Source organism: Fringilla coelebs (genome assembly GCF_963513975.1).
Source record: "Fringilla coelebs genome assembly, chromosome: 3".
NCBI lineage: Eukaryota > Metazoa > Chordata > Aves > Passeriformes > Fringillidae > Fringilla > Fringilla coelebs.
In genome coordinates, this window is record NC_140030.1 from 112,456,670 (window position 1) to 112,484,630 (window position 27,961).

At 43.8% G+C, this 27,961-nt stretch overlaps 1 protein-coding gene and 2 long non-coding RNA genes across 5 annotated transcripts; 2 read left to right on the top strand and 1 right to left on the bottom strand.

Moving 5' to 3' along the window:
* Positions 1 to 1,514: 1,514 nt before the first annotated feature.
* LOC311151531 lies at positions 1,515 to 14,256 on the top strand. Of its 2 annotated transcripts, XR_014616005.1 has the most exons (7): positions 1,515 to 1,653; positions 2,881 to 3,014; positions 6,616 to 6,706; positions 10,889 to 11,159; positions 11,562 to 12,047; positions 13,147 to 13,335; positions 13,571 to 14,256. It is a non-coding gene; the product is annotated as an uncharacterized lncRNA (long non-coding RNA). The 2 variants fall into 2 exon arrangements; XR_014616006.1 differs by lacking the exons at positions 2,881 to 3,014; positions 6,616 to 6,706 and having other exon boundaries at positions 1,516 to 1,653.
* A 156-nt stretch (positions 14,257 to 14,412) lies between these two features.
* On the top strand, positions 14,413 to 26,630 carry LOC311152549. 2 transcript variants are annotated; one of them, XR_014616089.1, is made up of 5 exons: positions 14,413 to 15,938; positions 16,342 to 16,501; positions 18,875 to 19,034; positions 20,794 to 20,850; positions 26,476 to 26,630. It is a non-coding gene; the product is annotated as an uncharacterized lncRNA (long non-coding RNA). The 2 variants fall into 2 exon arrangements; XR_014616090.1 differs by lacking the exon at positions 26,476 to 26,630 and adding an exon at positions 24,148 to 24,265.
* Positions 19,030 to 27,920, bottom strand: FAM161A (FAM161 centrosomal protein A). Its single transcript, XM_084203748.1, has 6 exons — positions 26,844 to 27,920; positions 25,507 to 25,754; positions 23,894 to 25,069; positions 21,158 to 21,257; positions 20,571 to 20,722; positions 19,030 to 19,993 (listed from the first exon to the last, which is right to left on the bottom strand). The coding sequence occupies exons 1-6, from the start codon at positions 26,961 to 26,963 to the stop codon at positions 19,207 to 19,209; spliced, it is 2,583 nt and encodes an 860-aa protein (XP_084059874.1). The 5' UTR covers positions 26,964 to 27,920; the 3' UTR covers positions 19,030 to 19,206.
* Between the last annotated feature and the right edge of the window lie 41 nt (positions 27,921 to 27,961).

Sequence of the window (27,961 nt, forward strand, 5' to 3'; positions counted from 1 at the left end):
TTCTTTTTTCAACCAGAAGCCTCGAGCAGCTCGTTGCTGTCTGTGAGCCTTTTGTAAGCAATTCCAAAGCACCTTCAAAGCACACTCAAATCTTGTCAGCACCGCAGCTCTTTGTAAGGCACCCCAGGACAGGACAAAAGATGCTCATGCAGGAGTGCATGAGGTCATTTAATCAGCGTGCTGCCTTCTGAAGGGGTGGCGAGGTGTGAGTGCTTCCCAGCGAGGTTAAATTTCACTTTGTAACTCCTTAAGGATCTTTAGCTGCCCTCCCCTGCCTTGGGTATCCTGTCCAACGCTCTGTCTGCTTCTGCAGGGAACAAACCTGCTCCCAGTGCTCCTGCCATTGAGCAGGAAAAGCCAAGGGATGTGTGCAAGTACCTGCAGAGCAGGCGAATCTTTAGGCTGACCTGGGCTGCCTTTGAAATGGCTTCAACAGAATCAACCAGCTGCCACCTGAACATGTTGAATTCAATAGCATAAAGATACAGGAAAAATTCTGTCATTTAAAGGCAGCACAAGTTCAATAGCACAGACAAATTGCAGTGCCTAGAAAACGAACAGCTGATCTCCAGTAAACTGCTATGTGTTCAGCATCAGGAAAGAGAGGGAAAAAAAATCCAAATTAAACAGTAGCACGTTGCACATCCAGATTTCTTTTTATCTAGAAACACCACAAGCTGACTTTTTGAAACATCACCCCAAAGTACAGAGTTAAGTCTGCATGTAAGGCTCTGTCTGGGCCAAACTCCAAATTTCAGTAAATTCCATGTTAAATTGGGTAGTATTTGTCCAGAAGTTTTTCCCACATATTGAACTTGTGCTGCCTTTGAATTACAGAATTTTTACTGTATCTTTATTTATATAAGATTTATAAATATTATATACATAAATATAATATTAGATAAATAATTACAATATTATGCTTTGTAATATTTATTCATATTTATAATTATTACTATATTTTTTACTGTATCTTTAACTGGGAATTCTGTGACAGTAATAAATGGGTGGAAGTGGGAAGTTTGAGGACAACCTGCACCTAAAGAGGCACAGACACCTTCTGGCCCTCTTGAGGAAGCTCAGTCTTGTCTGGTACAATTTGGCTTTTTGAAACATTTTTCTGGTACTTGTAGGCTGAAAGGGATCTTGGTTTCCGTATCTGGAAAAGACTGGGATGAAAATTGCCCTGGAAAGTCCTTCTAAGACCTTTGCAAGTAAAGTTTTCCTTTGTCATATCATCAGAAACTGCTGTGTAAGAGAATGTTTGCACCTGCTGTGTCTCCCATAGCTATCCTGAGCTCAGCACAGGATTTTGTGTTCCTATTTTTAAAAGCCATCTTGCTAAAAAGGTACAGAGAATGTTCCCTCTGGAAGGGGAAGGGAACAGCAGGGCAGCGCTAGTGAACTTGGCATGCTTTGTATCAGCTGAGAGAGTGAAAGGAGGCAGATAAGAGAGCTGAATAAATTAACATGGGGTTTGTGTGCACCACACTGACTTGCAACTCTGAGGAAAAACTCTTTTTAAGTCTTTCATGTAGCTGTGAATCACCTGAGGGAGGGCTGGAATGCCTCTGAAGGAATTTATCTTGCCTACTGCTTAAGATGGAACAGATAAAGCTGAGGAGAATGCCTGGCTTGGCTTGCAAGGTTGGAGTAAGTGTCTGCAGCAAGAGATGGCAAAGCAGGGAGATTGCAAGCAGCCTTGAGCCTGCTGCTGCCAGCTCTGGAGTCCCTTTACAGAAGCGAGCAGCCTTGCCTGGAAAAAGAGCCAGGGAGTTGTTACAGCTTTCAGGAAGGCAGGGAAAACAAAGAGAAGGGAGAGCCACACAGAGCTCCTGTTTGGACAAACTGTGTTTGATTGGGCTGAGTGTGTCTGGGGAAAGAAGTGGGGAAAAGCAAAGTTACAGCTTAGTGCTTCCTCCCCCCTCCCCAGCCTTTTTTAATGTGTGTTCAGCAGCAACTCACTGCAGGGCTTGTCTGTGCTTAAACTTGCCTGCTTTAATTAAACTGATCATTTAAATTGATGTTAATACCTGAGTGTGTGCAAGCATTCAGTATTTTGTATGAGTTTTGTCTGCCTCTGTAAACTACAAAGCAGATTTAACCTGTTTGATTAATATTCTCCAAATATATTTGGAGTGTCTAAATTACCAGCAACCAGTTTTTCCCATTCTTTCACTTTGTGTGTGTGTAAATGTTCTGTTTTGGGAAGTGTGTTGTGCTGACAGTTCATTTGGGATTATTCATGGCTGCAGAGATTCTTTCTGAAACTCTGTAAGTAATAGGAAGTCTTTTTGTGTCTTGATCTTTGAGCCTTGTCTTGATTTATGTTGGCTTCTGGGAACTGGGCAAAGATACTGGACTGGAATTCCAGGGAAAAGGAATTGCTTGCTTACTTTTGTTTGACATTTTGTAGTCTGTGTGCATATGAAGGATCTGGAATCTGTCATTGATTTCTCCTCCAGCATGAGACTGGCAAAAGTGCAGCTTGCTGCTTGGCAAAATGCTGATCGTGATGTCAGAGCACGCACCCACCCCATTTCTATGTGTATTGAAAAATGGGAAGTGGTAGCTACATTAAATGAAGTGGCTTTTAAGGGAGAAAAGCAATAATGAATCTAAATAAATGATACAGAACTCCTCTAAAAGGATCATAAAAATATAAGAGGGTAGAAGCGTGGGCTGTTTCAGTGGTGTGATTTAAGAGTGAGAATCCATAGGAGATGAAATATTTAGAGAGAGATGAAAACTTGGAGTTGCAATGAATATAATCAGGTGAGAGCAAATGTGGAGAATGTGAAAAAGTTCTCTCCACTTGTATTTGTAATAACGTGGGGGAGTTTTAGGCCGTTTTATCCTGACACACGTTCGTGTATCCAGTGTTAACTCCCAGAAGTACATAAAAGTACTTTATAAAGTTCAGCTGCAGCGTGGCAGATGCACAAAAGAGCAGGGAAAAAGGAACAGTGGAAGGAAGTTCTGAGTGGTATGAGTGGAATCATTCCAATGTGCAGGTGAGAAACATCTTCATCTCCTCTATTAATTTGGCTGGAGGCTGTTATTTGCTTTTGTTTGTTGTACATTTAATGAGTATTTCAGGAGGGAAATTGAGAGGAAGGCAGCTGTGGAAACTATTTTGTTTTTTAATATGAGCTAACCCAAGTTGTAGTCTGTGTTACTCTGCTGTCACCATCAAAAATTACCATTTTTCTTATGAGTAAAGAAAATCCCCAGTGGGGCTGTGTTCCACAGGAGAGGTCTCATCCAGTGCAAGAAGCTTTAGAAAGGGTCTCCACGTTTTACTTCCACACGAGGTAACTCGAACATGCAGGGCTGGGAGCAGACCTCAGCCCGGATCCTGGAATGCACCAAGCAGCTGTTTTGCCTATAAATAAACCCAGAGCCTCTTCTCGAGCGAGGCTTTTCTCACAGATATGCCATGGAAATGAGCTGCCACTTTGGCTGCTGGTGTGTAGAGTTAAAGTATGTGGTAGTGGCAGGATTCGCATTCTGATGTGTGAAAGTCACGCTGGCATCAGCTTTCAGCCTTGTCGTGGTGGCACCGCGCTGCGGTGGAGCCGCTTGTGCTGCAGGAGTTAAATCTGTCAGCCCTTCTCTTCCCCGAGCGCCACAGCTTTGGATCTTCGCTAGAAAGCAAAACTCCGCTGCACTTAGTCAGAAACATCTCCATGCACCGCTGATTTTGCTTCCATCTCTTTGTAAATACCTACATATCTTTAACATTTTAACAGAGAATTTTACTGGGGGAGTATCTATTTGATCTCCTGGGCTGGTTGGCTTTTTTTTTTGCCTTTTTTTTTTTTTTCTCTCTTCGGTTTGTGGTTTGGTTTTGGTTTGCTTCGTGTGGCTTTTTCCTTCTCGGTTTTCACGTGAACCCAGGGAGAAGCAGCAGCAGGAATCGCACGGATCTTGCGGGCTGGCTCGGTGCCTGGGCACGGCGTCCCGGTGAGCGGCGGGTCCTGCTCAGAGGAGCCCCTGGCTGTCCGCAGGAGCTGGGGCTCTGGCACCGACCCCAGGGCTGTCCATCAGCCTTTGCTACCCCAGAGCAGAAGCGCTGCCCTCGCTCTCCCATCGCCTGTCCCGGGCGGGCAGCAGCCCATACCTGCCGGACCGTGCGGCTGGGAAACAAGCAGCGTTCCCGGGCAGCGCTCCTGGCCGGGCTCCCGCTGCCTGCCCAGCGCTGGGGCCGCGGCTGCAGCTTCGGGCAGAGCATCTCCTGTGCTCGCCTGGGAGGCAGGGAGGGAGCGGAGAAGCTGGCACCCGCAGCGTGTCTGTCCCTTCTCCTGAGCGGCAGCTGGACACCAGGGACAGCACAGCGCCTTTTAAAGGGGCTCTTACCCAGTTTCGGGCACAAGGCAGAGCTCCTCCTCAGAGGAGCTCGGTACTCCTTCACCCTCTCTTCCTCTCTTCACCCCTCTTCTCAACAAGATAGCCAATTCCAAACATAAAAAAAAAATAGTTCTATTTAATAGGTCTTGGCATTCTTGTATTTCCTTTGTGACTTCTGAGATTTTGCACCCACGTGGAGGAAATTTTAAGGGGTTGGAAGTAAATGATCCTTGGGATTCCTTTCAACCCAAAGCATTTTATATTTCTGTGATTTGTCTATCCACATCAGTAATCCAATTCTTCCTTTTCTGCCTTTAAAAAACCAACCAAAAAAATCCACAGCTGTTGTTTTTCTCAGTTACAAAACCCCAAACAAAAAAAAACCAAACAACCTCCAAACTACACTAAAATAAATACTTTAATAATAATGGCTGTTCACACAGGCAGTTCTAGCCAGGTATTAGTTCTAAATTTTATTCTATTAGCCCAAAGAATGTTCTTTAAGCTTTTCTTCTCAGTTTAGCCGCTCAGATCTCAGAATGCAGCTTTCATGCTGGCAGCCCTGTCCTCAGAGGAGTGATTTGTTAATTGAATAGTCAGTCTGTTATTTCTCTGACAAAAGAACCCCCCCTTCTCTGCCACAACCTCTTGTGTCAGGGGTGTTAATGGCGGTACTTTTCTGATTACAGTTCGGCATTGGTTAAAAAGGTCTTTCAAATAAGTCTGATCTCCTCCAATGAGGAGAGGATGAAATGGGCCAGGTTTCTGCCAGCACATTTTGCTGTGGAAAAGGGGATTTCTTTATTATCTTTGTCCAGCCAGGCCCCTCTCCAGGCCAGGTTTGCTGGGGCTGGCAGCTGTGGCTTCTCTTGTTGGCCAGGCAGAGGACTGAATGTTCTCCCTGCTGGTCCCTGCACGGAGGGAAACAGGCAGGGCCCAGGGCAGAAAGGATGCTCTGTTGATAAGGTAATGGGGTCTGCAGCCTCCAGGGAAACCTGCCAAAACCTTTCCCTAGTAACTGTGGGGATTAGCCAAAAATCAATAGTAAAGGCAGTCACCAGGGGAAGGGAAAATGCATCTTCAAGGGAAGCCAAATTCTGTCAATGCTCCATGAGAGCAATCATGGCAGGATTTAGGGTAATTGTGAGGCAAATCAGACTGAGGAAAATTGTTTTAAAAGAGACCCTGAGCCGGCAATAAGGACCATATGTTCTTTCTTATCTCTGCAGAAATGGCCTTCTTTTTTAGCATAGTGACCCATGTGAGTGGCTGCCACAGGCTTCATTTTTAGCATCTACAAACATAATTGTAGTGAAAATAATACATTGCCCTAAATGAATATGTTCCACCAGTTTTTGTGGCTTTTGCCTTGTTTCACCTCTACTTGACTGTGAAGTGTGTCATTTTAATCTGCAACATGCAGGAACATTGGGATAGATTTCCTGAAGCCAGTGGAACTTTCTCCCTTTTTGGCAGGAGGTGTTCTTTCTCCCAGGTGGACAGGAGTGATGATGTCATCTCGTCTTTTTTAAACACCAGTTAGGTTTGTCTGTGTTTTTACATTTTATCCTTCCAGAGAAGCAGTGATGGCTCAGAGCACTGAAATCTCACTTTGGCTGCTGTGCTCTTGCAGTCAGGAATATCAGCTACCAAAGGGAGCTCCTTAATGATGCCATTTAACACTGCCTTAACTGGATCTGGGTAGGACTTCAGAAACACTGACTTTTGTTTCATTTCTAGGGGCAGGATTTGGACTCAAGTTACTTCATTGTAGTGTGCAGGAGCATCAGCCTTCAGGCTGCCTTGTGTTTAGATTCACCATGAAAATGATAAGAACTACATCTACCTCCTCAAAACAAACTGGTGTCCTGTGAGGCATTTTTGTGACTTTTTAAAATGTCTGCTTCCACACAATGAATGGGACTTTATAGAAAGTAAAGCTTGGTGGTTTGGGAGACATCCACATGCTGTTAAAAACCCCTGTCAATTCATCTCAGAAGGGGCAAGGAATTGTGGTTTATTTTATTTTGTCATGACTGTATCAAATCCAAAAACTTAGCAGCCAGCAGTGTGTGAGGGGCAGCTGCTACATCCAGCTCTGAGCCTTCCCAGACCTGTGCCATTAGCACTCCTCCTTTCCTTTGCCTTTCCTCCCTTTCTCCAGTGTTCATTTCAAAGGTTATTAAATGAAATCAATTTCAGCCTTCCTTTAGCCTAATGCTTTCCAATTTTTCTCCTCCGTGGCTCATGTGTCTCATCCTACAGGGGTATTCTTGTCTCCATTTTAACCAGCTCCTCGTTTGAAGTGCTTTCCTGAAGTCCAGACTGATGAGAAAAGTGATTCTTCTAAATCTAGGTAATAAAATAAATCTAATCAAAGGCACATGCCTGGTTAGCTGAGAACTGTTACAAATTGGTGTTTTATTATATTGGATCAAGGTTCAATATTCATTTGCCTGGGACACTTACCTACATTTTTGTTCTGGTTTTGTTGAGGGTGCAAGCTTGAGAGAGCTAGGAATTTTTATTCAAGGGAATTCCAAGCTTTCTACTTCTGACTGTAGGAATTCTTTATGTTATATTATAAATATTAGGTGCATTAATTTCCTTCTTAATTGTGAAACTGTACCTCATGTATCCTTAATTTAATTTATTCAGATTCCTTAATTTCACATAGGCCTAAATTGCACCTGGATCTTGGCAGCCAGGCAGAAAATTACTGATACAATTTTAACACCTCAGTGTTTGACAGAGGATATTGCTGGCCCAAAGGGTGTATTTTTAAATTATATTAAAAGAAAATTGAAAATGCTTCTTTGTTTACTCAAAGCCATAAGGAGACCTGCAGGTAGGGTGTGAATCTGGGCTTTGCCATTTCCCTAATAGCAGCAGTTTTAATAAAACATTAAAGCATTGATTAAGAGCTACTGTTTCTATTGAAAGGGACTCTTCTTAATTCTTTTTCTTTTTCCCTGGGGGAATTAGTCACACTGTAGTATTTTTCTGAAGTAGAAGGCAAAAACATTGATAAAATCAGTTTGGAATCAAGGCTAGGTCATTATTTAAACATATGCTAATGTGCCTATGAGGCTTATTTTTACTAAGAATGTAGCTTTTTCTGCCTTAACCACTTAGATTGTCAACTCTTGGGAACTATTTTTGCACTGTAACTCTGAGCACAGCCTCGGGCTCAGTGGGCATGAGGTGCTGCTGCTCTGTGGTGTGATTAATCCTGGTGATTTTATCACATGCAAACCCCTTCCATGCAGCAAGGAGAGTTGGGATTAAGGTTCCAGAACCATTTAACTTGGCATCTTTTCTGGACAGAAGTGAGCAGGAGCCCCTCCTGCTCAGGGTGCTGTCAGCAGCAGTCCCAGGGAAATACAGGAGCCTTGGGGATCTCCTAATTAAGGAAGCAGAACTTGGTGCTTGGGGAGTGATCCACTTAGTGATCCTTTTTATTGAAGGATCCTCTTTATTGAAGTGCTCCATTCCTTGGCTGCCCAAAGCTCTTCTAGGAAGTGCTGTAGAAATTATCACTTCTACCTCTCCAGATGCTGCAGCATTCTCAGCTCCAGGTGGTTTTCCTTGTGTACTAATGCTGGCATTTCTGATGTGACCATCACTGCTGACACTGGGGTGGTTTCATGTGAGACAAACCCTTGGAGGGGATGTAAAGAGTGCAGGTGTCTTGCCCTGTATTCCCTGAAATGATGTTGAACAGCCTTGGTCAGTACCAAAACCTACATCTCTCTGTTTTTTCAGCTCCCCTGGAACCTTCTTTTTATCACTTCTGAGGGCAGAGGTGTGTCAGTAAAGTGAGGTGGATGAAAATCAGACTATGGAGTCCTTCCTATTTCAAGATAGTGCTTGTCAGGCATTATGTTTTGGGGGTTTTTCTGCGTTCCTGGCAATGTTTTTGTGGCAAATTGTGAAAACTAATAGGCTTGTGATGGACAGGTGGCTTTTCCAGGTGAGTTTACCCAATTCCCAACTGAAACTTAATCATGAAGAAAGTCTTAGTGACTTTACCAGTAGAAAATCACCTCTGTGGAGAGTATAAATTATGGTTCCGTGAGACATATTGGATTTTGTTGTTATTGTTCTGATGAAAACCTGTATTGATCTTCTGCTATTCCTGTTTTAACTGAAGAAAAACTGTGCACTTTATGCTCAGGAAAAAAGGGATTACTTGGAAATTCTAATGAAAGAAAGTTAATAAAGCCAAAGTTTTTGCCATTACATTAATTGTAATTGAATTGTGGTTGGTAAATCTGCCTTTAGTTCTTTCTAGAAACAGCAAGCAGGGGCACGTGCTGACATGCAGCTTGTGCTGCATCTGAAGAGTGAAATTCGGTTCATTTCAATCTGTTCTTCCTGACTTTAACTGGTGCAAAATGGGATTTATAAAAGCTCTGTAACACCAAAGTAATTTTGAGGCTGTTTGTTACTCATGAGGAACAAGACTGCATAAAAATTCACCTCAATTCTGCTGGTGCTTATTAATTTGATTTTGTTTTGCTTCTGGGGCCCATATTCATCTGTTACAAAAATCCTAGTGTTTCTTTCATCTTCTCCTCAAAAATTAAGAGTTATATTTCCTGTTCTGCTTTTAGACCTGCTACCTGTTGATGTATGAAAGAGAGAAAAAAAATCATTGTTTCTTCTGTTACTCTGTGAATGCTTCTCAGAGAAACAGGGTGACTGCATAAGTGAAGAGCTGTAACACTGTGTGTTTAGAAGTTTAACTTTTGATAGTATTAGAGAGAGCAAGCTGGAAAAAAAACCCCAATTGGTTACCCACTTCAAAAATCCCACTTTTTAACTATTTTTGAGAAGAGATGAAGGGTTAACAGAATATGGTATTGATGGTATGGATTATATCTGCAAGATATCTTTTGTTTTTTAATAGATGCTCTCAGAGAATGAAACATGGCAGCTTGCCAACATTTTCACTTCTTGATGACATCAGTGGTAACAAAAGGCTCACAGTTCATTATTTATTTGACCTGCTGAGAAAACTGATTACTTGGAATAATACCACTGAGTTTGTCTCGTGCTGTGAATCCCATCTTAATGAAATATCTGTTCAAGGGATAGGTGTAGTGAAAGTTAGGTGTTCCTTCTTGGAATATTGGTGAGCTTTTACATCCTTTAGAAAATATTTTCTCCATCACACCAAGTAAGTCTTTCTGCACAGTTGGTGCCAGCTTTGTACTTCTCAAAAAGAGAATAAATAAACAGCACAAAGCTGAAGCATTTTTATGCCCGCTGTGTGTTCCTCTTTAGCGCTGTGCTGTGCCTGTCCCAGGGCTGTCCCTGCACCTCCCTCAGGTGTGGCACTCAGCAGAGGAGAGCTCTGGGTGCCACAGGCTCAGGGCTGCTCTGTCCGCGTTTCAAGGGATTTGCTTTGGAGCAGCCCCTTAGTCCTTGGGACCAGCTTCCCCCTAGTGGCTGGGATGCATCTCTCGGTGGGCTTGATCCCAAAGAAATCCAGTTTGCGTTTTTCCAGAGTGCATGTGCAAGGCCTGTCTGCCCAGCAGCCTCAGTGGGTATTGGGAATGGCTGGACATTATTTCTACTTTAGGAGGGAGAAGCAGAAGGTCGCTGTCCTGCTACCCCACAGAGGGTCAGAAAGAGAAACCTGAATCCTGTTTTCCTGCTCAATGGATTCTATGTAGTCACTGTATCCACCACCTTAAACTTTGTATACCAGCTCCCTTCTCTTTATGGAGGCAATTCCTAACCCTTTTCCATGTCTCCCCTTTCCCTCATAGCTGTTAGACCCGTTCTTGAGAAGGAAACAGCAAAAGAAAGGAGCATTTAAAATCCTAAAACACTCTAGATGTCTGGCAGTGAGACAATATCAATTATACATGTAGCTGTGTGTTTAGGAACTCAATAAAACTCTGCCATTTCTCAATGATCCAGAAGAACAGCTTGTTCTGTAAAAGGCATTTTCTAACTATAGGCAGGTATCAATTCCTTTATTGACTGGATTGATCCCTTCCCCTGCTAATGCATCTGCTCTCCTGATAAAGTGACTCTGACCTGTAGCTTCACTTCTTTGGTGGAAAGGGGGGAAGAAAAGTGTTTGTTCCCAGTGCTATCAGTGTACAGCCACTGCTCACCAGTGCTCTGAAACATCACTTGTGAGAGCAGCTCACCATCCCCAGCGTGCCCTCACTGCTGCTCACTTAAGCAGCACACCACCCTATTCTAGTTTCTTCCATCACTCAAACACTTTAAGAAAGTGAAAGCAGTCAGTCTTGGATCCTCCCTGAGGTTCTTTTTGTCTCTGACCACAAATGCCATTTGTCCAAAAGCTGATGAGCTTTATGTCTTTGTGGGGATCCCCGCACTGCAATGAGCTCCAGGCTCCCTTGCATTTGCCAGAGCTGCTGATGTGATTAAGCAGCTGGGAGGAACTCCAGTGCAGGTGAATTCCAATCTTTGGAATTCCTTAAGGCAGTGGTTGGAGTGAATGTAAAGTCAGTCTTGATTTTTTAAAACATGGTTTCATTTTTTTTTTTTTAAGGATTCCAGAAGTCTGAAGATGCTTGTAAATCATCCCAGCAGGAAGACCAAGCATCATAGTATTCAGAGCATTCTCTTGGCCAGAATATTCCCCTACAGCTCTGGGGAAGGAGGGAGGCAGGTTGGGAAGGAATCCTAATGCAGAGACAAGAGGTGAAGAGCTACAGTTTCCAGCAGCCTCAGCTGAGGGTACAGAGAGCCCTGAGCATGAAACTGAGCTGCAGAGCTGGAGAAAGATGGATGTGTTCCATCTCCCACACAGCTGGGGAAGGGTGAGTGCCGTGGCTGCCAGCAGCCTGCTGCCTCAGAATGGAGTCAGCACTGCACTTGGCATGGGGAAACACAGAGGGGATTTCATTAGCATTAATGGACTGGCTAAGGAAGAGCTCTGCATGCTGACAAGATAATGTACAGCTTTAATATTGCAAATTTCTACTGCTGGTGGGGACTGCCCAGCTATAACATCCATTTTCACTGTTTAAAATGAGTCCTGAGGAAGATGTGGGTGAGATGCTGTTCCCTGTTTCCATCAAGGCACCCACTCCTCTGACAAGGACCAGACTTCCCACCTCACTTTTCCAAATGATTGCTCAGACTCCTGATGTTGAGGAGAAAATATTTAAGCTCTTTTTTCAAATGAACATTTATCAGGGGGTGTCTTTCCCTCTTTTCAGGGCAGAATATTAATTAAATTGGAGGATTCAAGAGCCTGTCTGGAAGGGATTCTGGATGGAGAAGAGCTGCAAACCCAGAGGACCAACATGAAATGCAACCAGATGTTCTTCTAAAATGGAAGAGTTAAAAATCCAAGCTCAAAAGGACAAAGAAAGGGAAAAAAGGAGAAATTTTGATTGTGGAATATGAGAAGCTGCTTCTCAGAGGTAATGTGGATGTGTGATGCCAGGGTGGGGCAGTTTTCTCTCCAGTTCTGTGCTTCCTCTTTGCAGGAGAAGAGGCATTCCCTTATGTCCTGCCTGTTGATATTGAAAACAACCTGAAATGGCTTTTTAGCTTTTTCCTGGGAAAAATAACAGGAATATTAAAGGATCATATTAGTTAGGAAAGAAGCAAGCAGCCTCAACATGAATTTTGTGTTTGCTGTGGTGTGAAGAGAGGCACTGTATTGGTGGTGGCAGTGAAGATGAATTCTGGGGATGCAGGTAAGATATCCTAATGCTTCCATGTTCTCCAGGGATGCAGTTTGCAGGTCACAATCCTGGTCTGGGGCTAAGGGGAATGGATAGATGAGAAAAACCCCAATCTCTAACAGGTCAGATCCTGAGAACTGAGTGGTAATTCCTGCAAAGTCAATGGTAGGGATCTCCCTGGGAATAAATGCTTGGAAATGTGCTGTTCAGTGCTTTCCTGCCACACATCCCTCCTTTATGAAGCTGGATCCAGGCTGATCAGCATTTGGCCACTGAGCACCTGCCCCAGTGCAAAATGGCCAAGTTTATCCAGAGAGCTGAGAAGCTGCAACAAATCATCCTCTCTTTCCTGAGCTGCAGAGTTTGCAGTGCTCTGGAGCACTGGGATATGGTTGGAATTGTGCTCCAGGAAAATGTTACCCCTGGAACAGCTCTGTTAACCTCTAGCAAGTCACTTGAAACCTGCAGTGCTGGCCCAGGCATTCAGTGCAAACAAAGCACAAGCTGCTGTAGCACATTTGTGCCAGTGTTTCCTGATTCCAAGTGCAGTCAGATATGGCCTAAAATGAACCATTGTTGTAACAACGACAAGAGAGGCTGGGGTGAAAATCATGTTATTTCCTTTGGAAAGAAAAGAGTTCTATTTTTAACTATTTTCCCCTTAATCTTACTATTTTGTTCTAGCAGTGTTTATAGCAGAGAGTACAATACTTCTTGTGTGATTGTTCTTTGTGTGACTGGGATATAAGTAGATGTTCTGCAGCAAATTCTCTGTCTGGGATACAGAGTCCAAAGAGATTATGCTGCAGGAAGTTCTAAAAAAAACCCCAAATCCTTACACAATCCCCCACTCACTCCCTCCAAAAAGCCATAACCCAAACAAATAAAAGCCCTGAAAGACTGTCATAGTTCCAAAATAACCACAAAAAATGTGTGCTAGGCTTAAAACAGAAGTCTGGGGGAAATGATTGTCAGATCCCTGGGTGCATTTGAGAGCTGATTTATGTACATGAAACAGAAAATAAGAAACACACTCTTGGGCTGTGCTCGTGCCTTCTCCCTGAGACAAATGAACACCTCCTCTCATTCTTTGCTTCCCCATCTTTATTAGCAGTCATCTGATCTTCCCTCCCCTTCTGCATCCCCTGATCCTCACCAAAATGGCTGGAAAGAACTTCTCTTGTGCTCTGGAGGGTTTTCCTGAGATTATTTCTACTACTTCAGCGAGCTCAGTAGAGTTACTGGATGCTCAGAAGGACTTTTTGACCTGGACTTTGCAAACCTTCGACCCTGTTCAACAGTAAGTAGCCAGGGGAGAGGAGAGGGACTGCTCCCTGCCACCTGAAGCAAACTTTTAATTCATTTCAAACAGCTCTTTGAAACCAGATATTGGTAAAAGATAAAAAAAAAATCACAGGTACTCTATCAAGATGTGCTTCTGCCTCAGCCCTTTGCTCTCATTTATGTATCCACAGCCATCTGTGCACAAATTACAAATAATTTACCAGGCTATGATCTTTTCCATTGTTTTGCAGGATGCTGCCTGAAGGAAAGAGCAGAGCTGGAGGCTTGTGTGGAGTGGGTGATGTATGAAAGGGGCTTGTGGCAGTGAGTGAGGATGGAGCACAACTCACAAATGAAAGGGAAGCAGACTTTCAGCATCTCTGTGCCATTGTTTAGATAATGTGTTTGAGGTTTTGATAAAACTGGTATTTAAAGAAAAATCCCCAAATCTAACCCCATCGTGGAAACTACCTGGTTATCACAAGATGATTTGTGTAAGTGGACAAATTAGGAGGTGCAGCTTCTTTAGATAATTTTGTGCTCTGATCTGAGAAACCTTCAGGCATCTCATCTACAGGCTTGGCTCTTTTATCCTAATATTCAGCCCTTCCAGAATTTCTTTTGCCTGAGGAGTTCAAAGCTTTTTGCAGACTTTGTAGAGTTTTCTTTGTCAAGACACAAGACCTGTGAGAAGGGGGTGGAAAGCAGGGAGGGTGCTGGAAGGTCCTGGATGTTCCCCTCTTGGTTTCCCTGCCAAGGAAAACCAGCAGCAGCAGGGAATGGAAATTCTTTTGGGATGTGGCAACTCTGACTCAAAAAGAAGAGTTCTATTCCACAGAACCATCTTCCAGGGTGAATTTTATTTTCATTTGGGGTTAAATCGAGTGCAGTCACAGGTAAGCAGGGCAGAGTTCAGCCGGGTGCCCTCAAATGGGATTTTGGGATTTTCCACATTTTGGAATTGCTGGCTCTGTGTGAGGGTGGGAGGGCAGGGAGCTGAGCTGGGTGTGGTGCTGCCTGTGAGGTGTCTGAGAGAGAATTGACTGTTGCATAAACCTGCACAGATTTTCCTAGTTACCCTTCACACAAAGTTGAATATTACCCAGGAGCTGTGTGGCTGGTTGGAAACTGAGGGCTTTTCTGGGCAACACTGAGCTGCCTTTCAGTGGGAAAGGGAGGAGAGGGAGCTGTGGGAACAGGAGGGGCTCTGTGCCAGTTCTCAGGGTCAGGAACAAGCTGGAGCAGGCAGACAGGTACCCAGCCAGCTCCACCAGCAGAGTTCAACTCAGCCTCAGCTTGCTGGGCCTGAATTAAATCAGCATGAACGGAGCACCAGGAGAAGGAAGGTTTCACCCAGGGATGAGCTGTGAGTCTGCTTGACAAGCAAGGGATACAGGAGCTCTCAGTGCCCTGGGAAGCCTGGCAGTTCTGCAGCACCACAGATTTCATGAAGCCATTGCTAGGTGTGTGTTGGGAGTGGGGACTTTGCAGTGGCACCGTGAGCAGCCCCTGTGTGTCAGTCAGGTGAACTGCAGCACTTTGGGCTGCAGTTCTGCTGAGCAATGGCTGCAGTTGCATTTTTGGTTAGAAAACTCAGAGGTCAAAGATATCCTAGTGCTTCCATGTTCTCCAGGGATGGCAGTTTGCTGGTCACAGTCCTGATCTGGGGCTAAGGGGAATGGAGACATTAAAAAACCCCAATCTCTAACGGGTTCAGATCCTGAGCACTGTAAAAAGGACCCCAAACTGGTCCTTCTCTAGTGCTGCTCCCTCACGCTCAGCTCTTTGTGTGGCTGATCTGAGAGCTCATCCCTGGAGTAGCTGGGATGGTGCCCTTGGCAATTCCAGTGCCTTGGGGATGAAGGTGTCACAGGATGGAACTCCCCAGAGCAGAGCTTGATCAGAATGTCCCACACCAAAAGCTGATTTTTGATGTTTTACTACTTATGACAAGCATCTTTTGTGTGTCTTTCACCCACCTCAGAAAAACATGGGATGGCATGGAACACACATTGCAAAGCACAGCAAGTTACCCTGAGCTGCAGGTGCACCTGCAGGTGTGCAAGGCTGGCTCTGAAATCATCTGAATAACGTGGTGTGTAGCAGCTCATTATCCTGGCAAGCAGAATTTCCTGCCTGTGTTGGTAGCCTGGTTGCTGCAGTTAATCAGCAACCTGCCTAATCTCACTAACCTTCTTTTTGTAACCTGCCTAACTCTTGTGTAATCTGCTTACAGCACTGAGCCCTGGCTATTAGGAGCAAGTTTGGAGCTGTGCAGGTGCAAATATTTTTATTTTCTGTCCTGTTGACAACTGACTTTCCAGGTGTTTGTGCTCGTGAAATTCAACCTGGTCTCATGGTGGTAATGAGCAGAAAATCAGGGGATTTGTGGCCTGTTAACATCTGCTCCTCTGTGCCACAGCCCTGGGCCTGGGGAGTGTCCCAGGGGCTGATCCTGGGCTGCAGCTCCGTGGGACAGGGATCATGGCTGGCCACAGCTGCTGGGGGACACCTGCTGGCCCTGTCACCTGCTGACCTTCACCCTGGGACTCTCTTCATCCGAGTGCCCTGCTGTGATTTTAGCAGACGGGAGAGACAGGAATTTGTCTGATACTATTTGTAAGTCTTAGTTCATTCCTCAAATTCCTGGAATTCCTATGAAGAAAGAAGCAATTTTGAGTTTTGCTGGAGTATGCAAGGGTGTTTGCTGTTTTTTTGGTTTTGGTTTTTTTTTTTCCCTAAAGCCAACTAATTACCAAAAGAGATGTAAAACTATAATACCATTGAAGGGTGAGGAGGACATGCACCAAACCATTTAAAATTGTATCCATTTTATTTATCTAATATCATTTATCTAATTTCATTAGTTTAATGAAATTAGCAGCTGCCATATCTTGCAATAATGGACTAAAGAGTACTCCTGGACAAATGTATTCTGTATAAAAAACTCATGTTTGACTTCAGCTTGTGTGCAATGGGGCAGACACACTGTTAAAAATAATTTTAAATAATCTATCTTTAGAGTGCCTGTTATCTGCCAAGCTCAGGCAAATGTTTTGCTTGCTGCCATTGAGGATTCTACATGAGAGCAGAATGAATTCCAAATCAGGGATGGCTTTAAACATTTGCTTCAAGAATTGGAATTCTTTTGTTACTCTCTTCATCTGGAGCAGCTGTAAAAGGTAATGCTGTAATAATTTCTTCCTCAGAGGAAAAGAGAACATAACCTGCTTGTTGTTGTGATAACCAAGGACAGGAGGGGATGGTTTCTAGAGGAAGCAATATTGTAAATACAGAAAGTCCCTCAAAAAGCACAATATCCCAAACTTCTGGCTTCTTGCTCCAGAATATAAATATAATTATTATATAGATACACTATTCTTGCACTGCAAAATAATTTCATACTACAGTTCACATGCAAAGTTACCTCCTTCTTCCCATGTGGTATTTTAAATCCTTTTTTTCAGATACACCTTCCTCATTTTCTTTGCAAATTTTTGAACATGTTCCTACTTTTGTGCTGTGGCCATTAATTAAGATATTAAAAACAGAATATTCAGTAATCTGTGAGAAACTTTCCTATTCCTCTCCCTCCTGCTAGGTGGCTTCCCTGAAAACATAACTCATCAGCATTTCTCCTCTAATGAGCTTGTGCCTTAAAATGCTTCTATTACATCACCTTTGGATTTTGATTTTCCTGTTGAAGTTATTGGGGTTTTTTCTTTAAATACAGTTTTGGGGTTTTTTCCAGTGCTCTTGTCCTGTTAGTTATTCTGCATTTTCTACATTTAAATCATTCTCCTTGCAAAAAGAAAAAAAAAAAAAGGTCAAATAATGACTTTGTTCTTAGGCCAGACTATTTTTCATCTCCTGACAGGTGTACATGCCTCTTCTTTGTTTAAAATATTTTTTACTGCTGTACTTTGCTTCATGAGGTTTAATTCACCCTGACCTGTGTGTCTCCATTTCTGTTCTGTCATCTCTGATTTTTCTTTGCTTTTTAATTCCTTATTGGAATGTTTATCCCTTGATGTTTGTAATGCAATTTCTGAACAGCTTTTTTGACTTTAATCTCATTATCCTCCCTGTTTGAAAACTCTGCTGCTCCAAGTGATTTCCATAAGTAGTTCCTTTAATACCTCAAGGTTTCTTCACCCATTCATGAGGATCTTTCTTTTCCTACAAAAAGGTTGGTCTCTCTGAGATATTTTGTAGCACTTTATTTCCTAGAAATGCTTCCTGGAAGTCTTGGGAAACCCTAATCAATTGGATCTCCTTAGTCCACACAATTCTGCTTTTCTTTTCCAGAAATCCTAAAAAAAGCTGAGGCATAACCTCCAAAATCTGTCCTAACCCTTCCTGGTTATATCATGTTTATCATGTTCATTAATCCTGTTCTTATTAAGGTTTATATTTAAAATATTTAAAAGCCAACGACAAACTCAATCTAAACACAGGTTCCCAACCCCTTCTAAAACCTTAAAAAACATTGGCTTTGCTACTTTCTCTCCATTCACAGGAATTTTAGTGCTATTTTTAATCCCCAGTTTAGTAGTTCAATAATTACATATTTGTGCTTTTAGAACACTTAGCTGAGTGCTGTCAAACCTTAGAAACAGATTTGACTTTTTTCCTTTGAAATCACTTCAAATCATCTGAGAAAAATAACATAATTTAGAGCTCCTCTGCCTTCTTTCAGAAAAGGATTTGATTTCCTAAAGGGAAAGTACCATCATTTGTGATTGGTAATTGCACAACTCCTCAGAGTTACAGAATATTGACAACCACAAGCAAGCTTCCTTGTGAAGCAAGGATTATAATTTCACAGATACTTTATTCAAGTTTTAAAAAAGTTTCAAATTTGCATTAGTTATGTTCACACAGGAAAAATAAATAAAAGTAAGAATGCTTAAAAAACCTCCAAACACAGAGAAGCTATGTAACAAAATAAGGAGGAAAAAAGAATGACAGCTATTTTAGCAAGAAAGTCAGTAGGGGAAGGGAGTACAGATACAAGAAAAAATCCAAATCCCAAACATTTTTTTTGGAGTTTTTTCTGGAGCAGCTGAAGTCCTGAGTAGCCAGTGTGTAAGAAGAGGCATTAAAGCACTCCCTGCACAGCTTCATACAACTGGAGTTCCCTGAGGTAAAAAGATTCCCCTTTTCCAGGGATAAAATGGCAATTCCTGCTCCAAAACCTGCCAGCCCCTGGGAAGAGCTGGATTGGAGCCTCAGCAGTTACACAGCACCCTGTAATTCATTATTAATTTATTGTGTAACTCAGAATTAAATAATGAGGCTGCAGCTCACTTTGGGAGCACAGGTGCACCAATATCACTGAAGAGTGCAGCAAAGAAGAGTAATACAAAAGTAAATTATTTTCTTGGTGAAAACTACCAACCTGAGCTTTCTGACTGGAAAACAAACAGAATTCCTGCACTGGCAGGTCTCTTAAACTAAGAGGTACAAATTCACAGAATTTTGGATGTGTAGCAAAGCCCCAAGTTTTTCTCTGGTGTCTGATACAATTTTTAATAATATATCTTGATCTTTAGGGTGCCTGTTATCTGCCAAGCTCAGGCAAATGTTTTGCTTGCTGCCATTGAGGATTCTACATGAGAGCAGAATGAATTCCAAACCAGGGATGGCTTTAAACATTTGCTTCAAGAATTGGAATTCTTTTGTTACTCTCTTCATCTGGAGCAGCTGTAAAAGGTAATGCTGTAATAATTCCTTCCTCAGAGGAAAAGAGAACATAACCTGCTTGTTGTTGTGATAACCAAGGACAGGAGGGGATGGTTTCTAGAGGAAGCAATGTTGTAAATACAGAAAGTGCTCCAAAAAGCACAGCCAGCAGTGCAAGAGGCTCCTGAGCCCCAGCCCTTCCTCAGTGCCCTTCCTCATCACTGGGCTCCTCCTCAGAACCATCACTCTCATACTCCTCATCCTCATACTGGAAGGCACCCTCAGCTTCGGGCTCAGACTGAGCTTCCTCTTCATGCTCAGGGGGCCTGTCAGACTGGGAGCTGGGTCTGGACTCATCCTCCTCTTCTTCCTCCTCCTGGGAATGGTCCAGAGATGGGCCTGCCTTGGCTTCCTCCTCCTGGGAATGGCCATGGGGTGGGCCTGCCTTGGCTTCCTCCTCCTCCTCTTCCTCCTCCTGGGAATGGCCATGGGGTGGGCCTGCCTTGGCTTCCTCCTCCTCCTCTTCCTCCTCCTGGGAATGGTCCAGAGATGGGCCTGCCTTGGCTTCCTCCTCCTCCTCTTCCTCCTCCTGGGAATGGTCCAGAGATGGGCCTGCCTTGGCTTCCTCCTCCTCCTCTTCCTCCTCCTGGGAATGGTCCAGAGATGGACCTGCCTTGGCTTCCTCTTCCTCCTCCTCCTCTTCCTCCTCCTCTTCCTCCTGGGAATGGCCAAGTGACAGGTCTGCCTTGGCTTCCTCCTCCTGTTCCTCCCCCTGCTCACTGTGCTGGCTGGATTCAGGCTCAAGGACACCAGGGCTGGCCCTGGCCTCACCCCCATCCTCCAGGTCACTGCACTGCTCATCTGGGGTGGAAGTTTTGACACCTTTTCCCTCCTCTTCCTCCTCTTCCTCCCAGGACTGCTCAGACTGGGGACTGTCACCAGCTAATTCCTCAAAGAATTCAATTTTTTTCATTTTAACCTTGGTGATTCTGAAAAGACAAATTGCATGTGGGGTTTTAGTCTCTGGGAATATGCTTTCCACCCTTCTGTAACCCAGGACAAAGCCTGGTAGCCCTGGCTGGGGGGTGGAACTGGGGAAGGGAAAAGGAAGGGGGGACACAAGAGTCTTTTTTTAATGCTAGAAATATCATTAAATAGTATTATTTATATATTCCTTTTGTTTTTTCCAATTTCTGCTTCCTTTCAAATGATAACACCCAATAGATACTAAAAAACTATTTTTAATAAGATTCCCTTTAAAAATTCAAAATTTAAAGGTAGTGACTTTTGGATGAAAGGAACAAACAAAGAATATTTTTCTTTTTTTTTTTCCTTTGAAGTGCATTACATAACAGTTTGGTTAAGCAGCTCTCCTCTGTTTTACAAAATAATATTTAATTCAGGAAAAACAATCAAAAATATATAGTAATGCTGACATACCACATAGTCATATAGTTCCCTGGAAAATCCTGAAAATCATTAAAAACCCTTAAACATACACATGGAAAACTTTCTAATTATTAGACACATAGTGGGTAAAAAGAAAAAGCTTTCAGTCATCTGTACCTTGCTCTGCCAGCAATGGAGGTGAAATCTCCAGCAGTGGAGAACTGCAGTGATTTAGCTGCTCCTCCTTTCTTTGAAACAAACTCTGGGCAGATCCCCAGTGCTCTCAGTCTGTTTGAATAATACTTTTCTGCAGCTATTCTGGCATTTTTCTGTAGAAAAACCACAGTGGTTAAATGTTATCTAATGCATTAAATGCCTGGCTTTTGATACTTTTATTTAGATCAATCCTCTGATTCATTAATTGCTGCTGACAAGTGGAAATGATTATTCACTGCAGGTAAGAATGACAAAACAATATCTGAAAATTTTATCCCAGACTTTACTTTTCTGTACCAGCAATGCTTGGTTGTGGTCAGAACTACTCATGTTGGAACTGAACCAGACACATTTACAACAGTTCTCAGTTCCCTGTGCAAGCACATCTCAAAAATGACTGATATTTACATGGAGATGGGGCAACAGAGACTGAAATGGGGAAACACTGCCCTGAAAAGTGCTTTTGAAGTATCTTCTAAAAATGTCAGGGCACAAATGTCTTATTCAGTATCAGTCAAGATTAATTAGCAGTTCAGAAACAAGGCAACCTGAGTGACTCTTTCAAAAAGCAATGGCATTTGTTTTACTCTTTCTTCCATTTCTTGCAATTCTTGCAAATATTCCTGCCTTCTCTGCTTCTCGTTGTTCCTAAGGGGAGCAGAGTACAAGAGAAATAATTATTAATTTATAGTACAAGGAGTCATTTTCTACAGCAGTTAAATTGCTCATAACAAATTAAATGTTGTCATACTTCAAGACACATTAGAGGTACTGAACAATTCATCTCTGAAGGAGTCACTTTGGCTGGGCAGAGACAGGTCCTGGCTACTGCACATAAACAGAGGCTGAGTTTGGATTCTTGGGGTTTTTTGTTAAAAAAAAAAAAGGGTATTTAGGATTTTTTATATGCTGATTTCATACAAATCTTCCAGTGGTTCTAAGCAAAATTAAACAGAATACACCAGAGGAAATGAGGAGCATTAAATAAAGATCAGTACTTTTCAAGTCTGAAGGTGAGAATCTTGCTGCTTCAGCAGCTGCTCACCCGAGAGAGGTGGGCACGGCCTGGATCATGGAACACCTTTATCCTGAATGGGTTTGTCAAGGGCCCAGTGAATAGAGCAGGAGAATGAAACTGTTGATTCATAACTGAAATGATGCCTGGGATCACAGGGAGCAGTGGACAATCCAGGTGGAATGGGTTGTAACCCTTCCTCAGAGCGGGACAGGCAGCTCTGAGACGTGCCTCTGAACTGGGCACATCTGCCACTGCAGCTCAGGCCCTTCAGGGCAAGGATGAGATCAAGGGGGGCCTTTACACCTCTGCTTCTTCCAGCCTCTCCCCCTGATCATCTCTAAACTCCTCACCACGCTGGGAAGTGAACTTCCATTCCTTGCTCTGAATGTCTGTCTGTCTGCCACTGACAGACAGCGTCAGTGTGACATTGCAGCTGGGCTGAAATGAGCACCATCAGGTTCAACACCTGCACCAGGGAAGTGATCTTGCTCTGCCACAGCAGCATTTTACACCCAGACAGGAGCTCCTGACATCTGACTAAGCTGAACACTGTAGTGTGAAATTTGCTGTTGAACAAACCCAAATCAGATCTACAATCACCTGTTGTGCCCCTTAACTCTCTGTCCCAGAGTCAGCAGATCACCTGCTCGAGGACACTCGGATTATAAAGCTCCTGTTATTAACAGCATGCCAGTTCACTGGAAATTGGGATTTGTGCTTGCTGCCCCAGAATCCTGCCCAGGCATGAAGCAACAGGGGCAGAGCAGCCAGTGCCTCTCACCATCCCCACATAACAGCACCTTAAATTGACAATACTGCAGCAGCACCACCGTGCCAGGCCAGACCACAAACCTCACTAAAGACTTGTTCAGACAGGAATTATTTTTCTTAGGATTAGAGAAGCAGAATGGGTTAAATTAGCCCAAAACACAAGGCCAAGCAGCAGTCATGGGGTTAGAGCTGTGTCAGAGCTGGAGCCATCTGGAGTGGCAGCTTACAGCACTCCAAGAAGGCCCTCGTGTTGTTCTCTGTGTCAGACACAAAGAGCCTGTGCATTGCATCTCTACTCCAGGGAACCTGAGATCCCATTCCTCCTGAGCACCAGCAGCTTCCTCACTTGCTGCTGTTACACTGGGAAGTTAAAATATTCCTGCTTTTATTTCCCTCTTCAGTGGGGACCTGCTGGGACAAAGAAGCGAATTGTGAAATGTTTGCTGCTGCACCAAAGTTGTACCAAAGGCAGCGCAGTATTCAGCTCTGCAAGGAGATTCTGATATTCTGCATCCACACTGTTCCCTTCTGATTTTTACAACCTTTTCCTCTTCAGCTGATACATCAATGGAGAAAGCACAGGAACTCTCCTGTTACTGAGGCTATAACAACCTAATGTGGAATATATATATATATATTTCTATATGCTATGTATTTCTATACTCTGAGTTCAATATAGGTTGGTGTCAATTTCTCAGCTGAAACACTAAATTTGGCCACTTTTTCACCAGCTGCTTGCACCATGTTAAATTTACCACTTGTAAGTATCTAAACTTAGACTATGCTATTTTTTTTTACACACTGTATGTTTAACATACAGTGCAATCCCAAACCTCTCCTCATTGTTGAATGAGGTGTTTGGGATTCAGGGGAATGCAACAAAATACCTGAATGTTTTTAATCTGGGTTTAGACATCTGAGCTAGGCTCTGATGTGGGTCATTGGCCTCAGCCCGAGCCATCACAATTTTCTGGAATTTTTTCGTTCTTTGTTTCTGCTTGTTTCTGTTCCTTTTTTGTTGTTCTTCCAGCTTTCTCTTTTCCTCAAGGGAATTCCTGGTGGGGAAAATAAACTAAGGCTGAATTCAGTTTAAACCTAGAGCAAGACTTCAAAGGAAGCTTTGGCAGAGATGATTCCAAAGAGAACGACAGGGTGAAAACAGGGTTGCTATGAGAGGACACAAGATATGTGCCATTTCAAGGGATTCAGGATATCCTGGGAAACCAGGGGCATTTGTCTTCTCCTTGGGGACATGCTGACAAAAATGCACTAGTGTTCCTCTAACAATAATAAATACTAATTAAATCCTATATTTAAATATTTGAAAAATTATATTATAAGCCCTTAAATTAACTACTATATTCACTGCATGGAAGAATTAATTACATATGTAGAAATACCAAAAATAACACCAAATAAAATATCAAATAATACTACTAATAAAAAAAAGTCTACTTTTCAAGTATACACAAATAGAACATCTCCAAGCAGTCACCTCAGGGCTTGCAGCCGTCGCCTGGTGGATTCTGTGGTTTTGGGAGGTTTGGATTTTCCCTCTCCCAGGAGATGAGGCTTTGCCCCTGACTGAGGCTTCCGTCTCGGAGAGGCAAATGGCCACCGTGTTTCCTTCAAGTTTTCCTCGTCCTCTCGCATGTCCTTCAAGATCTTGTCCTTTTTTGAGGGGATGTATGAAGTGCAAAGGTCAAAAGGCTCACAGACCGTGAGGGGTTTCACTTTTTTTTGTCGCAGGAGGCGTCTCTGGAATTTCTCGTGCAGGACTTCAAAATCGGGAACGCTCGATTTGACCCTGAGCTTGTGCTCCATTTGCTTTGGTTCAGTGCTCCTGTGTTTCTTCTTTTTGTTGGTCTCTTTTAAGGCCAGTCTGCTGTTGGGTACAGATGAATTTCGTAGCAGCTCCTCAGCTCTCATCCTGATCCTGATTTCCCTGCAGAGCTCCTCCTCCTTTACCTTGTCATGGAAATCTGCACTATAAACACATTTGGGGACTGGCTTGGCTCTGAACACTTTGGGTTTAATTTCAGGTGGGGAAAGGTCTTTGAGCTGCATTTTCCTGGCTTCAAGCCTTTGCCTCTCTCGCTCAATGAACTTAAAGGGCTTTTGGGTGGCCAGGAGCTGGAGCCTGCTCCTCTCCCTGACAGACCTCCTGCGCTCCTCGTTCCGCTGCACGATGTCCCGGTACAGCGGCAGGAAGACGGCGGCGGGCACGGGATTGGCTCGGAACTTCTTCTGACACTCCGCTTCCTCCTCCAGCTGCTTCTTCAGCAGGTGATTTTCCAGCTCAATCTGTGACTTGGATTTGACGTTCTGCTCTTTCTTCTGAGCTTCTCTGATGGTCATCTGGAAGGGCTTGGGCACGGTGACTCTGGGGGACCACACTTTCTCTTTCTTGTGCGCTTTCCTGCAGGCTGGTGAGCTGGGCAGGCTGTGCTTGGCATGGGAGATGTAGTCTTCCAGGCAGAACCCATCCCACATTTTTTCAATCTGCTGTTTAGCAAATGAGGATGATCCAGCTTCGCTGCCTTTCTCTTCAAACACTAACTCTTCATCAGACACGTCCGAAGCGCTTGAGCCCAAGGGATCGCTCAAGTCTGAGTCTGAAAAGGATTTGTGCAGGTTAAGAGGCTGATATGAACTCTTGTCCCAAGTTGGCCTTGAAAATAAAGGGGGGAAAAAAACAGCGTTGGTTTGAGCCAGTCCAACATTGATGCAAAGCCGGTGACTTCCACTCTAAGGAATCATCACTAGAAACAAAAACGAGTGCCTGAGGGGGAGAGAAGGGAAAAGAGCAGAGCTCAAAGCAGATCCTGGTTTTAGTGCTGATCACCAAGTCAGCACTTCCTGACTTGGGAAAGGTCCTGCGCTTTCCTAAATGTGCTGCCCAATCCCTGCTGCACACCCACCTCTACATCCCACAGACCATTAGCAAGGTAAGGAGCATTTCTGTCACCAAAACTGACTTTTCTCTGATTATCTGGTTCTGAGAGGTGGGGAGTGGAACACTTTCCAGCCCAGAAACACACCCTGCTGTTCTACAGCTGCCTGCAAAGCATTTGGGAATCTTCAGCTAAAATGTGCCCCCAAACTTACCTACAGCACTTTGAAGAGGTGTCGTTTCTCTTATCCAGGGCTTGTACTCCTTTTAAATACAGTTTGTTCTGATACATACTTTCCAGTTTTGCCATGGTCTCCATGTGGGCATTTTTCAACTCTTCCAGCTTCAAGTAATACTCTTGATTTGAATTGTACATTTTGGAAAAGTCTATCCACTTGTCACAGTCTCTCTTTGGAGGGGAGGCCTGCTCTCTGTTGGTATTTGAATCCAAGTCGAAGCCATCCTAGAAGAGATGTTTTTAAATTTTTTCTGCTAGAAGGAAGGGGAACAAGGTTAATATTGCTTTATCCTAATTAAGTCTAAGGAATGGTAAAGTAACACAAATAGAGACACCTAGATACGAATGCTAATGTAAAAGTACATGGAATAATCTTATTGCATATTAATTTTTATCCTGAGGCTCCTATTTAAAGCCTGTAAAAACTCCCAAGTCTGCCCTCTAATCAATATATTTATAACAGGAAATAAGATCAAAAGGACTTACCAAAAGAAAAAATTAACTATTTTGTAAAGTGTCATTTTTCCTTGATTATTCTGCAGCTCTAAAAATGCTTTTATTTACAAGCAAACAGAACCTTCTCTGCCTCCTAGTTCCATAACCACTCTAAAAATAAATCATTAGAGATGTGGTGCATAAATATTTAAGCCATTTCCATAACTTACTGTGAAATGACAGGGATTCTGCACAGCTTATATTTCCAATACTGTTTGTCAGCTTCAGATGTGCGCAGTTAATATTCTTTAAGCATTTTTAAAGCTTACACAAGTCAGAGAAGTTATTAAAGTCAGTCAGCATCACAAAAGCTTCATTTTGTTCTAAGCAAAAAAAAGTCATCGGCCAGTTTCTTTATAAATATAATTAGAGTATTACTTTTCTACACAGGGATATTTTAATAAGCCCTGACATTCCAACAAAAAAAAGAATCTTTTTTATGTTTTGTCAGGTTTTCACTGCAAAAATCCTGAAGCGCTGGGATCCAGCACCCTGCAGCTCCCGGAACCGGCGTGTACAAGCCCAGCTTGTTTTCTCGCCCCGCGGAGCGGCCCCAGCCCTCCCCGGGCAGTGCAGTGCAGGGCAGGCAGTGCTTCCATCTGCTCCGCAAGCGCATTAAAGGATCGGCGCTGCGCCCGGGCCGTCTGCCAGCTGTCCCCCGCCTGTGTCTGTCTGTCTGTGTGTGTGTCTGTCTGCGTGTCTGTGTGTGTCCCCCCGTGCTCGGGCGGCCCGCGCGGTGCCGGGGGAACACCGAGCCCCTGCGCAGCGCAGGCTCGGGTGCCCCGCGGAGCCCCGCAGCCCGGGCCGTGCCCGCGGTACCTGCGCGGCGGGCGGCGGCGGCCCCCGCTCGTAGAGCGCGGCGGGCGCCCGTGTGCGCGGGTCGAGCGGCGTGCGGAGGCAGGAGGCGGCCAGGCGGGCGGCCCGGTGCGCGTCCTCCATGCCGGCAGCGGGCCGGGAGCGCCGGGGGGCGGCCCCGCTGCGCTCCGCCTCGCGGGGGCGGCCCCGGGGCGGGGCGCGTTAACGCCCGGCCCGAGCGCCGCTGGGCTGGGCTGGGCTGGGCCGGGCCCCGCTCGCAGCCGCTGCCCGTGCGGAGTTGTAGGTGACTTCTCGCAGGATTCTACTGGGAACCTCCAATTCTCGCTGGCGAGCCCGCGGTTTTTGCGCCCTCAAGTTATTAAAGAAGCTTTTTCCGTCTTGATGTTTGTACTTCAGGTAAGTAATATCAGGGTAAACCAGGATTAGCAGGAGCATTCTGTCCTAGGAATATGCTATTCTAAACCAGGATAAACAGGAATATTCTGTCCTAAACGAGGAACATTCTGTCCTGGGAATATTCTATCCTAAACCAGGAGAAGCAGGAATATTCAGTCCTAGGAACATTCTGCCCTAGGAATATTTTATCTTCTGTCAGGACAAGCAGGATCATTCTTCTTCTACAAAGAGGAATAAATGTTGGATGGACCTGTTAAATGTAGTGAAATTACAAATACTTTTTCTGATGAAATCATACACAAGTGTTGCTGGAATTCTTGTCAAGAATTGTAACTCTGATAATGGGGGATGAAAGCTTTAATCATAGTACCCGAACTAAGATCATTGCTGGATGTGACCCTGTGGGGTAAGGCACTGTTTGCAATTTTAAACAGGCAATGAATAATTAATGCAGAGCATTAATGCCTAAATCGATTGTCTAATTTATTAATTAGTAGTTGAGTTATTCTGTTTGTTCTACTTGGCAAGTCACAACGGCAGGTCAACACCATGGTGGAAATTTACTCAAAAGCTCCAGCTCCAACCAGTCACGAATGGAAATGTGAGAAGAAATTGAACATTCTCCTTTGAATATTAAAAGGAATCATGTTGTTTCAATATAACAATAATGGAGATGAAAGGGTTAATTCAAAATGTCATGCTAAGAATTACAAGTTGGAAAGGTA

Bases quoted from the DNA above. Each gene is read 5' to 3' on its own strand.
- FAM161A (XM_084203748.1), bottom strand. From the start codon at position 26,963: ATGGAGGACGCGCACCGGGCCGCCCGCCTGGCCGCCTCCTGCCTCCGC. The intron at 25,070-25,506 runs GTAAGTTTGGGG...TTTATTTTCAAG, and splicing joins ACCTCTTCAAAGTGCTGTAG to GCCAACTTGGGACAAGAGTT. The intron at 19,994-20,570 runs GTACAGATGACT...TTGTCTTTTCAG, and splicing joins TCCATTGCTGGCAGAGCAAG to AATCACCAAGGTTAAAATGA.